Raw genomic sequence first — 17,891 nt, 5'->3', positions numbered from 1 at the left:
TTTAGACCACAAAGCCTACATTTACTAGCTTTAAATAATTTCTGCCTTTTGAGAGCTACCCTGTTCCAGATACTGTTTCACAGCTCTCAAGTCCTCCACTCCAGCTCAGTCCTTTTGTTAACCCATGAGGCTTCTCAGGGTGTGAAGCCAATTCACGTTTTTAGCTAGGTTTCCAGCAGTTATATTGCAGTATCTTCCATACTAATATCCAACATTTATTTAGTGCTTACTCTGTGTCAGGCATTGGCTCTAACTTCACAGGTGTTAAACTCATTCAGTCTACAAAACTCCATGGGATAGGTAGTATTGTTAAACCCATTTCATTATAATGTCCCTCTCTCCTAACTAGAAGACAGTACTCCAGGAGAGCCCATGAGGTGTCACCACTGGCTTGACCAGTTTATTTTAAAAGTTACCTTTGAAATGTAATTGAAAGTTAAATTTCTTTGTTTCACACTACTTCCTCCCTTCTGAAGTCAAAGAACTGTCCATCTGGTTTTTAAAACTCTTACTATTTGGATAGAACTATGTGCATCATAACCAAGACTTTTTTTTTCTTCATCTTCAGTTATTCCTCAAGTTGCAGAAGAGTAGTAGGTACAGCTTGTGACACTTCTATGAGAAACAAGGCCGGTGGAAATACTTGTGAGTGGCAGTGTTGCACAGCATAATATTTGATTTAGACTTAAGATACTTTATGGGTGGAAGAGGAACTAAAGAAGGAGCAGTCCATGCACATTTTGAAGGTTTCAGTAATTTAGTTTCTTTTGATGACGTTTTTCAGTCTCCCCATCCCTCTTGTCCTGATCAACATTTGTTAAGCATTCTGTCTTCTAAGGAAGAAACAACCCAACAAGAAAAGAACAATAAACTTAGAACCAGCCTCCCAGCCATTAATATTCTGGATTCTAGAACGACTGTCGCTGGACTTTGTTAATCATGAAAGGCCGATGTCTGAGAATCTCTTCTCCACACCTTACCTTTATAGGGCACTTTGCTTTTCTGTGATATATGACATTTTGATTCTTTAAATAATGTTGGGATATGGGATGAGTATTACACTTTTCCCAACTTTGATAAGAAGAGACACTTAAGAGAGGCTGGGTGATTTGCCTAATCAAAAATGTAAAGTAAGGGCAGTTGCCTATTGTAGGTTTTAATAGGTAGTCAATGAACGACAACGGATAAACATTAGTGAGTTCTTAGGACAGTCGGGCACAGAGTAACTCTTGAGCTTTAAATCACATTATCTGGCCCTGAAGGTCAAACCAGGAACGGCTCTATCCACTCAATCAGTTTTACTTGGCAATCTCAAACTAGTAAAATTTCAGAAAAATTCTGGAACTTTCTATCAAGAGCAAACTGAAAGGTTTATCATTTGTTGTTTATTATCACTAGAAAGCCATCAAAGATTTTGCAAGGAAATGAATAAAGAAAAAAAATTCAGAATAATGCATAATCCCTTCTCCATAATGGTAAACACACATTAAATAATATTTTTTAAAGTTTCTGTAATGTATTAAAATGACGGTGCGATTTTATTTTACGACACTCGATCGTACGTAACTTTTTTCTAGTTTAAAAGCTGGGGTAAATCTGTGCTTCAGCGTGACACACTTAAGTCCCACTAACACACTAACCCTACGAGTACCATGTGGGTGTGGCTTTTTAATCCTTTCATGTGTGTTGAAAGATACAACTCTTAACGCAGATTTCCGGGATTAACATTAGTCTGGGTGGTAAGAAAAGCTGAGGACAAGCCTTCAAGCTTCAAGTCACTCTGTCTACAAGAGGCGGGCAGGTCAGGCGTGGGTCAAGGCCGGGGAGAACTACACCTCTAGGCCACAGCAAGTAGGGGCTGAGCGCGACGCCCCAACCGAAGAAAACTGCCCCACACCGAGCGGTCTCCTGACACCCCGAGCAGGTGCTGGCCTCCGAAAACACGTGTGGGAGTGGGGACAGAGCTCCTGAAGTAAAAAGGAACCGCAGGTAACTGTTACGCCCCGCTCTCGCCAGAATAACACCTCCGCGATACTAACTCGCCACCCCGGAGGGCCCCGGCACAAGATGGCGGCGCGTCACGTGCGCAACGCGGTGACGTAGGACGGCGGCTCGCAAGGAGGGCCGGCCCTAACCTCACCCCCCACGCTTAGTTGCTCAGTTTTGCCCCCCTTCCCTCCCCCGCCCCCGGCCTGGTGTAGATCATGCCGCCAGTGGCGGCCCTGACTGCCGAGGAAACGGTAGCCTAGGACAGTTAGCTGTTACGTGACACTGATTCTCCCCGCCCCGCCTGACCCCCGAGAAAGAGGCACGTCCCCGCCAAGTGAGGGGGTGGGGAAGTGGGTAGTGAATTCGGATCCACCTGGGAGGGGGGAGTGGAAGTTCCCGCCCCGGACAGCGGCGAGGCGGCAGCCACAGGTAAGCGGGGGGCGGGGGTGGGACGGGCTCCCCTGTCCCCGGGCAAGGGGAGGGCGCGGGGGCGCGGCGCCGGCGGGGACGCCAAGCCGGGTTGCGCGCCTGGTGGGGGTCGCGCGGGGCGGCCAAGGTGGGGGAGGGGCGCGGAGGGCGCGCGGCGGAAGGGGGAGGGGCTGCCCGCGGTTCCGGTTCTTCTGCCTTGGACCCCGGTGCCCCTTCAGTCGACGGTCTCCTCCTTCCTCCCTCTCGCCTGCTGCCCCCCCTAATGAAAAATAAACCGAAGACCTCCTGCCGCAGGGTGGCTTTCGCCTCTGAAGCCGCCGCTCTGTGGCCCAAGGCGAGCGCCCTCCGTCGAAGGTCTCGGGGTTGGGGCGGGAGCCGCGGGGAGGGCGGCGTGGCCTTGGCCTCCGCGCGTCTTCCGCGGAGCGCGGCCCGCGACCGGTTATCTCCGCCCGGGACCCCGCAGAGCGCGCCGGGCGCCCTCGGGGTGCGGGGCCCAGGACACTCGCTGTGTGGGCAGAGCCAGCCCTTATCCTCTGGGAGCTTCCTGTCGAGTGGGGAGACGTAGAATAATCACACACACCCTAAACAGTCACGGAAAGGTGCAGCCGGCAGGCGAGGAAGGGGAGTGTGGAGTGACAGAGGTCGTCTGTTTACCCCCGGACAGACGATCAAACTGAGCAAACGTTCTCTTTGATTTTCTCCTGTATCACAAAAGTAAGCATGGTATTTCATAGCGTCAACTACGCCGTGGAGCGTCCCCCTTGATCTCTTTACAATTATTGTAGATGGTAATCACTTGTTGTTTTGTCAGCTTTTGAGGCGTAATGGGCTAAAATAGTCATTGGGAGCCTTTACGTTTCTGAGGCTTATTCAGCATAGATTTGGCAAGCATCTGTCAAACTGGCCTCGTTTGTGGTTAAGAGTTTGTACACTATGTTTGCTTATGTTCGCAAAATTCGTTTTATCCTGAAAATTTCATTACCAACAGAAATATGCAGTTTTATTAAAATGCTGTTTTTCCTATAGACTTTATAATATGCAGTTTACTCGGTGTCTCAATTAGAATCACTACTGTGTTGCTAAGACGAATATGTTAGGTCTGTTATTTGCAGTTGTCCTTTAAGGTTCGGCTTCGTCTGTGCTACATCTGTGCAGTACTACTGTATCACCAGTAGGTGGTAGTACCTTCAAAAAATGCTTTTTTTTTTTTTCACATGTCATCCCATTTATTTATACTAATGAATTTTCAGCTCTAAAGTAGGGTGTTGTGCCTGAATTTTCCTGTTCCTAAAGCTAGGCTGGAGTAATTGTCTGAAGATATTTTGTTAACCATTATTTCTATCAGTTTTAAGTAGGTAAGCCCAACTAAACACATTGATTTATTCAGCAGTAGTTGAGTGCAAGGTATTATATTGGGAACAGGAAGTGGTCTTTGACTCCCTAGAGCTTGCATTCTGGTAGAGAGACAGAAAACAGGCCATTACTATACTGTGATAATAAGTGCCATGAAAGGTGGGGGAAGCATGTGCTGTGGGGATACAGCCAAAGCTTCTAGACCAGTCTAAAGGAGTCATGAAAGTTTGCCTGGAACTATAACTTATAGGAATAGGCCGCTTGAAGAGGAATAGTGTTTCTGGCAGACGGAATAGCATACGTGAAAGCCTGAAGGTGAGAGAAAGCAGTGCAGGCACATTTGAAGATCTGAAACAAATTCAGTATGACTAATAGCAATTTTGAGGGGAGATTGTGAGTTAAGTTGTGGAAATGTTGATCAAGAGACTTCTTGCCCGCAGGCTTCTACATCATTTGTAGGTGGAGAAACTTAAGACCCTCTTCATTCATCAGATGAGAAAACTATATTTGTTGATGTTTACTATTTTACTGCATACGTGACAGTCTGCTGGGCACAGAGCATACATTCACAAGATAGAGGCCCTGTTCTTAGGCACCTTAAGACTGGGGAAAACAGACATGCCTATAAACACAGTTCAGAATGTTAAGTAACCTCATTAGAAATATCTGCAAGGCACAGTGGAACAAGCATTAAGGAAGGAAGGACCTAGAGCAGTTGGGAACATAATGTTTGGGATGAAACTTTGAAAATGAGTTTGCCAGGTGGACAAGTTGGGGATGTGAAGGTATTCTTGGAAGAGGGGCAGTGTGGAATGAAAGAACATGGATTTTGGCTTAAAACAGTTCTGGCTTCAGATCTTGCATTCACATCTTACTGTGAGATCCACAGAAATGGCAATTCCTTTGATCCTCAGTTTACACATCTCTAAAATAGGGATCCAAAAACATAATAATGAAGAATCCAGGTGATGATATATAAAGAACTCTTAGTTTAGTGCCTAGCATATGTTCCTTTCTTAACAAGCTTTCTTAAAAGTGCCACGCCTTTACTTTAACGTTCTTCATATGTCAGCAGGATCGCAGCCTGCTGTGATTTAGCTCCCCAAATTCATTCCCATTGATGGTACTTTTTTTTTCTTCTTTCAGTCTGTTTATTTTATTCATTTGAAATCCAGTTCGATTCTTTTTTTTTTTTTTTTTTTTGCCACGCTGTGTGGCTTGCAAGATTTTAGTTCCCCAAACAGGGATTGAACCCTGGGGCCACGGCGGTGAAAGCATCGAGTCCTAACCACTGGACTGCCAGGGAACTACCCCATTGATGGTGCTTTTGAAGCTGTGTTTCACTGCCCACTTGTGATTCTGCCCAACTTGGGATTGTTTCATGTTAAGCTTCCATCTGCTGCCTGGGGCTTACTTTATTTTTACAGAAAATGTATGCATAAAATTCTGTGTTGAGCAAGTTTTTAACAGATTGTTAATCTTAACCTTAATTTTAGGAATAATAGCTTTAAAAAGTAAGCAAATAAAGGTTACATTCTGATAACATCACTAAAAAACTATGTATGTATTGTTAATAATGAGCCGAAGGTATAAAGGCTGCTTTCATTTTGGAAAAAAAACTTATAAGTTAATTCCTCTTTAAAAAAATCATAGAGGGCTTCCCTGATGGCGCAGTGGTTGAGAGTCCGCCTGCCGATGCAGGGGACGCGGGTTCGTGCCCCGGTCCGGGAAGATCCCACATGCCGCGGAGCGGCTGGGCCCGTGAGCCATGGCCGCTGAGCCTGTGCGTCCGGAGCCTGTGCTCTGCAACGGGAGAGGCCACAACAGTGGGAGGCCCGAGTACCGCAAAAAAAAAACCCAGAAAATAGACTGTCTTCTTTTCTGTAGGAAATATAGTTGTAGTAATTGTCCAAAGTGTTATTTGCTGACTGTAGTGGCTTTTACTATGAAATGTCAGATGTTTTGTTGATGATGTTAGTTTCCATTAGATATAAAATTTCTTAATAATATTCTTATGGGGGAAAATCAGTGAGTCACAGTGAAACAGAAAAGTATCATTTTCAGTAATTTAGCAAGGTATTATAAAATCTTTTATAGTTTCTTTCAGTGCTTTAGCACTACATCTTTTTTTTTTCTCTCTATATTCTTATGTCTTCTGAAATGGAGTGTTTAAAAAGGCATTTTCAGTAGCGATAGTATGTAGAAAGTATAAAATTCCATCTTTGATGCTGTCTGTATGTTTAGTCTTTGGAATTACACTTCTCTTAGTGTAGATTAAAAATCACTGCACTCTTCCTAAAGAAGGGACTATATATAGCTTAAAAGCAGTTCAAGCAGTTCCCTTAAAAGCAGTTCAAACAAGGGAAACACTAGATGAACTTGTAAGAATTTAAAGTTTTAAAATCATAGTTACATCATACTGGAAACATTTGTATCAAAATGAAAGAAATAAAATTTATATGAAGAAATAATATAGGGTAATAAGGAAAACACAAGATCTGATAGATGGATGGACAAATAATATGAACAGAAAGCTCACATAACTAATAGAGAATTAAAGAAATGTAAAACAATGTACCATTTTCCATCTATCAGGTTAGTCATGACTAAAAAATTCACTGGACTTCCCTGGTGGTCCAGCGGTTAAGACTTCACCTTCCAATGCAATGGGTACAGGTTTGATCCCTGGTCAGGGACCTAAGATCCCACTTACCTCGGGGCCAAAAAACCAAAACATAAGAAGCAATACTGTAACAAATTCAATAAAGACTTTAAAAAAAAACCCTGAATTCTTAAAAAAAAAAAAAAATTCCCATTGCTTTCTCATGCGCTTCTGGTGGACTATAATTCTTTCAGAAAACCTTAAATATTCATACTCCTTAACCAAGTAATTCTCATTTTTAGAATATATCCTATGGAAATAATTTTAATTACAGAAAAAGCTTTATATGCTAAACATATTAATCTCAGTATTGTTTTGTTTGGTAAAAAAATGTGAATTATGTACATTCACTGGATGGAATATTATGTAGCATTTAAATATTTTTCTATTTGAAACCTAGAAAATATTTGTGATAAATGAAAACAGGATACAAAATTGTACGTACAGTATGTTTATGATTTTTTAAAAGTTGTGGAAAGAGAAGACTGAAAAGAAATTAGACAATATTATAATTAAGTTTTTATCATCCTTTTTCTTTCTGTTCTATATTTTCCATGTTAGAAAAAAAGGCTCATGACATATTTAGAGGGAAAAGCATTAGAAACACTTTATGTTTGAGGTGATTTTATACCTTTTCTCAATGGCTAAAAACAGTAGCATCAATCCAGAGTTAAGAATGAATTTATTGCCTGCTGTCCAAAACGGGAAAAAAAAAGAGAAGAAAGAATATGCAGGCTTAAACTTCACAATTATTAAATTAATGACGCTAAGGGCTAAGTACCTAGTTGCCGCCTCTCTCTCTAAAAATTCTTTGAATTATGGTAAAATACACATAAAATAAAATTTACTATCATAACCATTTTGAAGTATACAATTCAGTAGTGTTAAGTACATTACATTATTGTGGCGCCAATATACAGAACTTTTTCATACCCGTTAAACAACAACTACCCATCTCCCCTCCCTCCAGTCCCTATTAAGCACCATTCTACTGTTTCTATCGGTTTGACTACTAAGTACCTTAAATAAGTGAAAGCATTCAGAATTTGTCTTTTTGTGACTGGTTTATTTTACTTAACATATGTCCACAAAGTTCATTCATGTTGTAGCATGTGTCACAATTTCCTTTCCTTTCTTTTTAAAGCTGAATAATATACCATTGTGTATGTATATCACATTTTGTTTATTCGTTCATCCCCTGATAAATATTTGAGTTGCTTCCACCTTTTGGCTATTGTTAATAATTCTCCTATGCACATAGGTGTACGAATATCTCTGTAAGACCCTGCTTTCAATTCTTTTGGATATACACCCCAAAATGGGATTGCTGGATCGTATAGTAATTCTATCTTTAATTTTTTGGGTTACCACCATATTGTTCTCCATAGTGACCGCACCATTCTACACTCCCAACCAACAGTGCACAAAATGTTTCAGTTTCTCCACATCGTTGCTAACACTTACTTTCTGTTTTTTTTTTAAAAAAAAAATTAGCCATCCTAATGGGTGTGAGGTGATATCTTAATGTAGTTTTGATTTGCATTTCCCTAATAATTAGTGAAATTGAGCATCTTTTCATTTGTTTGCTGGCCGGCCCTCTCTCTTTTTATGTCTTTTCACATAATTAGAAAAACCTTAAATTCTACCCAAATCTTTTACCAGCCTCTTTCTAAGTAGTTCTCCTCTTTGACATATTCCATCTCTTATAACCCATTTATTCTCATTCTTACCCAGCCTACATGTCCTGCAATTGATTATCTAGATCATCTAGATCTTCAGAAACTCCTTAGTTATGGTTTCATTTATTTATTTATTCTGTTCAACCTTTGCTCAATAAGTTCTCTATATTAAACTATGTATGCAATTAGAAACTGTTCCCTAGGGGACTTCCCTGGCAGTCCAGTGGTTAAGACTCTGCACTTCCACTGCAGGGGCACAGGTTCAGTCCCTGGTCGGGAACTAAGATCCCACATGTTGCAGGCCAAAAAAAGAAAAGAAAAGAAAAACTGTTCCGTAGACTGTAGAAAAGAATGCATGGGCTTCCCTGGTGGTTAAGAATCCGCCTGCCAATGCAGGGGACACAGGTTCGAGCTCTGGTCCGGGAAGATCCCACATGCCATGGAGCAGCTAAACCCGTGCGCCACAACTACTGAGCCTGCGCTCTAGAGCCTGTGCTCCGCAACAAGAGAAGCCACCACAATGAGAAGCCCGTGCACCGCAACGAAGAGTAGCACCCGCTTGCTGCAACTAGAGAAAGCCCGCACGCAGCAACGAAGACCCAAGAAAGCCAAAAATAAATTAAAAAAAAAAAATTTATTTTAATTTAAAGGAAAAAAAAAGAGAAAAGAATGCTTGTGTTCCTGCACAGAAGACTATCTTATGTATACCATTTATTAAATTTAAACATGTTCATGTGGATCAAAATTTAAAGGAAAATCTCTTTTCTCTCTCTGTACCGTAGCTACCAATTCTCTTCCGTGGAGGTAACCAAGTTACCAATTTTTAAGCAACTATAGAGTATACTATCCATATTCTGTAGCACTTTTTATTTTCCATTTTAAAAGCTCTTATCATAGGTCACTACACACCCAGAGCAAAGGTGTGAAAACATGAGTCTGGATAATTGAGCTCAGCCCTTAGTATAGAAAAGCCTGTTTTGTTCCTCTTAAAAAGTATGCATATTAAGAAAAGAAATGTCTTAAGATTTTTTGAAAATGAAGTTAGAAAGCATCTTTTAACTTTTTTTTTCCCCTTACAGTTGATTATGGAAGATTCTCACAAGAATAACGCTTCAGAGACAGCACCTCAGTCTGGTTCAACAGTTCAGGGAGCTCATATTTCTCATATTCCTCAACAGGTAAGGCAGGAACCAGCCAAAACATTGAGCCAGTTAGGAATATTTGTTATGCAGATTAAGCTGTTGTTGCAGATCACCAATTACTAACGTTCAAAAAAAGAACCAAGCAAAAGAGAAAAAAAACCCTGTAAAATGTTGAAATGTATGGAAGGAATGAATTATCTGATTTAAGTATCTTGTCAAGATCATTCAGTCTTATTTTCTGTTATAGCATATTTAGTGTTTTAACATGTATATACTTCTCAAAACTTGGGGAGGTAGAGTTCATTTTATGCGGTACATGATTATTTTAGGTTTTTTTTCAGACTAATTTTGTTGCTGCATAAGACAAATGAAAAATTATTTGGCCCTTTGGGCTGACTTGAAATAGAGACTAATAGTTTCAGGAGGCAAACCATCTTCAATTCAACAGATGTATTGTGGATTTAAAGGAAATATTTTTGCTGAACTGGAAAATAGGCATATTCATTAGAGAATTTAAATTGACAGACATGCATATTGCAGAACTGATGATATTTTTAAAATTTCAAATTGTCTGATCCATGCACCTGACCCACTTCAGGGAAAACAACTGAAACTATGTATTGCCAGTGACAGGATTTGAACTTTCAAGTGAAAATTAGAATTTTGGATAACTTGTATTCACCATCATGAACTTGACAGCTTCCCAGTAGCTACCAACTTTTTTGTTACAAAATTGTGTTACAAAATCATGCATGGTATAAGATCCATTCAGAATGCAAGATACACCAATGGATTTTAATGTTAACAGAATACACAGAGTTCAAATTGTACATTGCAGACAACCTTTAAGAAACTACAACCTGTCAAGTGTTAATGTGGTTTCACAGGAGAATATCCATAGTTATCTGGAAAAACAATTAAAACACCCCCCCCTTTTCTGACTACATACCTGAGTGAGGCCAGACTTTCTTCATATACCTCAACAAAACCACATATGGCAAATATTTAAGGTAGAAGCAGATAAGAGAGTTCACCTGTTTTCTATTAACTCAAACATTAAGGAGATTTGCAGAAATGTAAAACAGTGTCATTTCTGTCACAAATTTGGGGGGGTATATTTAGTCATATTAGTGAAAATATATCATTTATGTTAACATGTAATGGATTTATGATTGTTTTTATTTTTTTATTTTTTATAAATTTATTTTATTTATTTTATTTTTGGCTGTGTTGGGTCTTTGTTGCTGTGTGCAGGCTTTCTCCAGTTGCTGTTTTTAAATGAACTGTTAAATAGTTTTAAATTTTCTGTTTAAATTTTAAATGTAAGTATTAGATTAAAAACTGACATAAATGAAATTTCTTTGGGGTCCTTAGTAATTTTTAAGAGTATAAAAGGGTCTTGAGATGAAAAAGTTAGAGAACCAAGCAACTAAAGGATTAATCCTTCAAGCTTGATGTATCCTTCTCTGTTATTTGGCTATATCTGTGAAGAATAATGATATCTTCCCTAGATGGTACTGGAAAAACAATGATAGAGTCTTTCATTTACCTTCTGTTAATAGGGCCCTTCACAGAAATGTTTTAATTCAGTTGGCTTACTTACACATTTCAGTTATGTTGGTTAGATGTGAATGTTTTCCAGGTTTCCTCAGAAGCATATTTACAGAGATAGAATAAGTACATTTCTAGGCGGTAAATAATTTTATAGTGATTTTTAAAAATAATGTCACTGACTTGCGATCCAAATTCTTGTGGCTTGACAGCTTTATTAGACACTAACTTCTGTAAGGAAGAAGTATCTAATAACAGTAATATTTATTCAGTCATTCAGTATAAGGTGGGGATATAACAGTGAACAAAAGTTTCAGCTCTCATGGAACATACATTCTAGTGTTGGGGAGAATAAAATGTATCAGTTCGTAATATGTGCTGTGGAGGCTGATAAAGCAGGGTAGGAGGAATAGGGGGTTGTTGATGGGGATGGGGACTTGCCTTTTTATGTAAGGTGGTCTGAGAAGTCGTATCTGTGGAAATACCTCTTCAATTATATGGACCAACAGCTGTAAACTCTGAGACTGATATGTGCTTGGCATGGTTAAGGAACAGCAGGGCAGCCAGTGTGGTAGGAGAGGGATGAATGAGGGGAGAGGGATACAAGATGAGGCAGAGAGGTTTGGGATGGCAGGGGAGAGTGCCAGATAATGTAGGCCTTGTATGCCACTGTAAGATTTCTGGCTTTTAATCTGGGTGAGATAAGGAACCTTGGGAGTGGTTTTTGAGTAAAAACCTGATTTGACTGATATTTTACAGAGAAACCACTTTGATATTTTAATAGGATTCCTCTGGCTGCTTTGTAGAGTGGAAGTAGGAAAACCAGTTAGGAGGCTGTTACATTGATTGTGCATGAGACAGTAGTGGCTTGGACCAAGGTGGTATTAGTGGTGGTGGTGAGATAAAGTTAGATTCTGGATATAATTTGGTTGTGAAGCCAACAGTGTTTGCTTTTTAAAAAAAAAAAAAAAATTATTTATTTATTTGGTTTCACCGGGTCTTAGTTGCGGCAGGTGGGTTCCTTAGTTGTGGCATGCGAACTCTTAGTTGCACCATGCATGTGGGATGATCTAGTTCCCTGACCAGGGATCGAACCTGTGTCCCCTGCATTGGGAGCACAGAGTCTTATCCACTGCACCACCAAGGAAGTCCCCCAGTGTTTGCTTTTGGATTGGATGTAGGTGTAGAGGGAAAAAGGGGTCAAGATTGACTCTACAGTTTTTGACTTGAATAACAGTAAGAATGGAGTTGCTGTTTACTGAGATGGACAACATTGGCACATTTTTTTTTTCTTTTTGGGGAGATGTTGGCAATCAGGAATTTAGCTTTTGGGCATGTTAAATTTATGATACTATTTGTTAGTTTTCCTTGCTGCAAAACAAATTACCACAAATTTAGTGGCTTAAAACAATACAACACACATTTATTATCCTAAAATTTCTCTTAGTTGGGTTCTGTGCTTCAGAGTTTCACAAGCTGCAATCAAGATGTTGGCTAGGGCTGGCTTCTTATCTGGAGACTAGAATGGAGAAGAATTCACTTCTAAGCTCACTCAGGTTGTTGGCAGAATTCATTTTATTGCAGCTGTAGGACTGAGAACTTTAATTTTTTTAGCTGGAGGCCACCCTCAGCTCTTAGAGGTCGCCTGCGATTCGCTGCCACCTGGCCCTCTCCAATAAGTAGTTCACAGCATGGCAGCCTGCTACTTTAAGTTCAGCAGGAGAGTGAGAGTGAGTCAGCTGACAAGACAGAGTCTTATATAATATAATCAAGGGAATGATAGCCCATTCCTTAGCCATAAAATGTGACATAATCACAGCGATGACGTCCCATCATCTTTGCCTTATTCTGTTGGTTAGAAGCAAGCCACAGATCCCTCCCACACTCAAGGGGAGAGGATTACACAAAGACATGAACACCAGAAGGTGGGGACCATAGGGGCCACCTTAGAATTTGTCTGCCAAACCGTACATTTGTCCAATAGGTAGTTGGATATATATGGTCTGGAGTCCAGGGGAGAGGTCCAGACTGGAAATGTAAATTTAGGCATTGTAGATATATAGGTGGTATTTAAACTCATTGGGTGGTTTCTAGCTTCCATTTAGGACGTAGAAAGCTGGAAAGCATATTGCTCCCACTGTAAAACAAGAGTAAGCTATAATATACAAAAATCATAACTTCTTTCAACACATTAGTAGTGGCATGTGGGCATGGCTCACCCGTAGCAGTAGCAGAGCACAGGAAGAAGGCAGGGCTGTCATACAGGGGGAAATAAGAATTTAGCTAAATTGAGGCTTCGCCGGTGGCACAGTGGTTAAGAATCCGCCTGCCAATGCAGGGGACACGGGTTCGAGCCCTGGTCCGGGAAGATCCCACATGCTGCGGAGCAACTAAGCCTGTGTGCCACAGCTACTGAGCCTGCGCTATAGAGCCCGAGAGCCACAACTACTGGAGCCCACGCGCCTAGAGCCCATGTTCCACAACAAGAGAAGCTACCGCAATGAGAAGCCTGCACACCATAATGAAGAGTAGCCCTCGCTCACCGCAACTAGAGAAAGTCCGTGGGCAGCAACGAAGACCCAATGCAGCGAAGAATAAAAATAAATAAAGTAGATACAACATTAAAGAAATTAAAAATGGTCAAAAAAAGAGAAGAATTTAGCTAAATTTTTATTGAATTGCTAAAGTCTAAGTGTAGGCTAGTATGAGAACATAGAACCCTTGGGAGCTGCAGACACAGGGTAGGTAACACCCACTCCAGGGATCCCCAAGAGTTGCTCATGAGAAAGATTAGGGGAAGCAAGGGAGACAAGAGAAAGCCTCTCTAGGTGGTACAGGCCTGCCTGGACCCTTCTTCCCTGTGGAAAAGAGCTTTAAGCCACTGGGGGAAGGGAATAAACCCCATTTTCCAGTGTGGGTAGAAGTGAAAAGAAAAAGAAAATCCATAAACCCTGAGGGAAGGGCAGAAAACTTTCCTGGGTTCAGACCATTAGTTTTCCTACTACTTGGAGAAAGCCCTACCTCCTGAGACTGAGACTAGGCCAGGATAACAGAGCAACTTCTCTGTCTCCCCTCAGCTCCTGCAGCAAGTAAAGCAATAGCAGTTTATCCCTGGGGAGGGCTAAGAGTATGGAGAGACACTCTGGGTCAGGTGCACAGAGAAAGCCTAAAGCTGAGGGTGGAGCAGGATCTCTTAGAAAAACCCTCTGGCAAACCAGGCCCCACCCTAAGCAGAAGGTCACACTAGAGGAATTTAGAGCTGGTAGTACTTAAGGTAATCATAACAAAACCCAAACCCTGCTCAATTCCTGAATAGATTGACTCCTCCCTCCCCCAGCCACCACCTGCACTAAAAGCCTAGTAGAAGAAGTAGTGAAGAACTACCACGCCATTTTTAGGCATGAATACTGTTTCCTCAGTCTCTACTATCTTACTACACATGATGTCCATCATTCAGGCAAAAATTATGAAGCACATACAAAAAAGCAAGGAAATAATCACCCACTGTCAGAAGTAAAAATGATCAGTAGACTCAGGATGACTCAGTTGTTAGAAGTATCAGATAGTGAATTTAAAATAATAATAATATATTAAAGGCTATAGTGGAAAAAGTGGACAACATGAATGAACGGGAGGTAAATTTCAGCAGAGGAATAGAAACTGTATGAAAGAGTCAAATGGAAATGCTAGAAATAAAAATTGTGACATAGATGAATTACGTTTTTGGGCTTATTAGTAGGTTTGACACAGCTGAGGAAAGAATCAGTGAACTTGAAGATAGGCCAACAAAAATTATCCAAACTGAAAAAAGAAAAAAAAGTGGGGAGAAAAACAGAACAGAGCATCTGAGAGCTGTGGGACAATATCTAAATATTTAACGTAAGTGTAATTAAAGTCATGGGACTACATGACATTACTGGGGGTGAGTGTAGTCAGAGATTGAGGTCAATGGATTTGACTCTGGGACTTTCCAACATTTGGGGGTTGGGGAGATTGAAGAGGGATGGCCAAAGCAGTAAAAAGAAAATCAAGAAAAATGGGGATCATGGAAATTAGGAACGAGGTGATGATCAACTATGTAAAATGCTGCTGGTAGGTCAAATGAGGGGTAACAGTAACTATTATATAGTCTATCTTCATTATTCAAGGATTTTTTTTTTTTTTGGCCGCACCTTGTGGCATGCAGGATCCTAGTTCCCCGACCAGGGATCAAACTTGCACCCCCTGCAGTGGAAATGTGCAGTGTTAACCACTGGACTGCTAGGGAAGTCCCTCAAGGATTCTGTATTTGCAAATTCACCTACTTGATAAAATTCATTTGTAACCCCAAAATCAGTATGCACTCTTGTGGTCATTAGTGGACATGTGTGGAGGAGTGAAAATTTTGAGTCACTTTCTCAGTTGAGCTCGAACAATGCAATACTCTGTCTTACAATTTTAGGTCTCATACTATGAACAATCCTCCTTTTTGTGGTCTAGTTAGTGCTGTGTTTTTCACATTATTGTGCTTTTTGTTGGTGATGTTGCTGTTTAAAATGCCCTCTAAGCATAGTGCTTAAGTGTTAAGTGCAAGAAGGCTGTGATGTACCTTATGTAGAAAATACATGTGTTAGATACGTTTCATTCAGGTGTGACTTGTAGTGCTGTTGACCATAAGTTCAATGTTAATGAATTAACAGTACTATATTCCAGACTACCAAAATAAAGCTAATATTGCAATAAAACAAGTCACACAAATTTTTTGTTTTCCACTGCATATAAAAGTTATGTTTATACTATATTGTAGTCTATTAAAATGTGCCATAGGGCTTCCCTGGTGGCGTAGTGGTTGAGAATCTGCCTGCCAATGCAGGGGACACGGGTTCGAGCCCTGGTCTGGGAAGATCCCACGTGCCGCGGAGCAGCTAGGCCCGTGAGCCACAACTACTGAGCCTGCGCGTCTGGAGCTTGTGCTCCGCAACAAGAGAGGCCACGACAGTGAGAGGCCTGCACACCACGATGAAGAGTGGACCCCCCACTCGCCACAACTAGAGAAAGCCCTTGCACGGAAACGAAGACCCAACACAGCAATCAATCAATCAAAAAAAATGTGCCACAGCCTTCTGTCTAAACAATGTACATACTTTAATTAGAAAATACTTTATTGCTGGAATTCCCTGGTGGTCCAGCTTTCACTGCTGAGGGCCTGGGTTCAATACCTGGTCAGGGAACTAAGATCCCACAAGCCATGCAGCCAAGGGAAAAAAAAAAAACCTTTATTCCTAAAAAGTGCTAACTTTTTGTGCCTTCAGTGAGACTTGCTCTAAGCAAGATTGCCACGGACCTTCAATTTGTAAAAAATGCAGTATCTGCAAAGCACAATAAAGTGAAGTGCAATAAAACAAGGTATGCCTGTATTAAAAAAGGTGTCTTTAAACAGAAACACACTTAAAACAAGGTTATACGTTAACCGGTTGATGAAAATATTGTGCCTAGAGGCTTGCAGCAACCTAACCCTGTATTTCCCCTAGGAACAATGGTTCAGCATTTGCTAATTCAGTGTACATGGCAGCTTCATAGAACATAACCACAAATAACAAGAGTTGACTGTATTTGGCAACATGGAGTTCATTGACAACCTTGACAAGAACTGTTTTCAGTCGAAGTGGGGATAAAAATCTCATTAGATCTAAGAGAACATGGGAAAAAGAAAAGAGGGGAGAAAATGAGTAGAGAGGAGCTTTGCTGCAAAGGGACCTACAAAATGAAGTGCTGAAGGGGGTTTTATAAGTCATGGAAGTTTTATTATTACTTTTTATGATGGGAGGAATTAACAGCCTGTCTATATACCAGTGGGAGTGATGCAATAATATTTGATGACACAGGACATATAGAAAGGACAATCTGGGATGTTGTCCTTCAGGAGGGGCGGGGATGAGCGTTAGTCTGCAAGTGGAAAATTCATTTTACATGAGCATAGGTACCTCATTCATAATAAGAAAGCAATCAAATACAGGTTAGGTAGGTAGATTGGGGATGAGGGACTCTGAAAGTTTTCTTTTGATAACTTCTTTGTTTTTCAGTCAGATAAAATGTTTTGAGAATGTAAGTGGACTAGGGATATATAGTAGGATTGTTGGAGAGCATTAACAGTCCACTTGAGGTTACTGATCATGAACTTAAAGTGTGACCATTCAGTTCAGTTGTGTGTCTTTCTCCAGTCAGATTCAGGTACTTGCATACAGGTTACAGGCATAGAGTACATGAGTTAACAGGTTGCTGTTTAGTCCAGAGACTACAGCAAAGCAAAAAAAGACAAGGACATTGAAGGTTATGTGATACAGTGATTATAATGCTGGACCATGAAATTTAAGCTGTATAAGGAAGAAGTGGGGACTTGATGGGGTCAAGAGCAGGGAAAAGATAGTAGACTCGATGGATTATAAGTTCCTGTGGAGTCCAAGAACTTGAGAGTCCAAATAGTAGAGGTAGTGAGTTGGAAGTAGGTGGTACTCAGAGAGAGGGATACTTGAATTTGAGATTATAGGAGTGGTTATTGGTAATGATAAGGTTTAGGTAAGTAGTTCTCAACTGGAGTGGTACTGCTTCCCCACTGAGATGTCTAGAAATATGTAGGGGGGTAGGGATGGTGGTTGCCACTGGCATTTAATGGGCAATTTAGAGATGCTACATGTGTTTCATTGAGCAGGATATTCCTGCACGTGGAAGAATTGTCCTGCCCCAAATGCCTGTTTAGAAACCCTGTAGGGTATGACAATGGGAGTGGGTGGCCAAGAAGGGTAGAAGACAGGGCTTTGGAGGAGAGGAATCAAAAACTGGCCCAGACATGGAAGGATACTGGATGTTGCATACTGAAATCACCACAAATTATATCAGGAATAGTATTGGAGAGAATAGAGTGATCCTGGGGCTAAAGTCTTAAAGAAATGAGGGGACATGACTGCCACAAGGACAGTCTACTGCTCTGAGCCTCAAAGTTGGGAGTTTTCAGGTAGAACTTGGGACAGTGGCCTGGAAGTAGCAATGAAGAGCAAAGGAAATACCCACTCTGTCTGTAGGCTCATGGTATGAGTGCAGGAGAGAGGC

General features: G+C 40.9%; 1 protein-coding gene across 3 annotated transcripts in view; it reads left to right on the top strand.

The window, feature by feature from the left end:
- Positions 1-2,158: 2,158 nt before the first annotated feature.
- ATF1 (activating transcription factor 1) overlaps positions 2,159-17,891 on the top strand; it is a 54,244-nt gene continuing 38,511 nt past the window's right edge. For 2 of the 3 annotated variants that reach the window (XM_065887681.1, XM_065887682.1), the window contains exon 1: positions 9,198-9,290. In XM_065887681.1, coding sequence (XP_065743753.1) covers positions 9,198-9,290 — 93 coding nt within the window. Of the gene's footprint in view, positions 2,419-9,191; positions 9,291-17,891 lie in introns of those variants that run through there. The other variant, XM_065887680.1, reaches the window with a different exon arrangement.

This window comes from Phocoena phocoena, chromosome 11 (assembly GCF_963924675.1).
Source record: "Phocoena phocoena chromosome 11, mPhoPho1.1, whole genome shotgun sequence".
NCBI classification, from domain to species: domain Eukaryota; kingdom Metazoa; phylum Chordata; class Mammalia; order Artiodactyla; family Phocoenidae; genus Phocoena; species Phocoena phocoena.
Note: the sequence above shows the minus strand (reverse complement) of the source record. Positions and strands in the feature narration are given on the sequence as shown.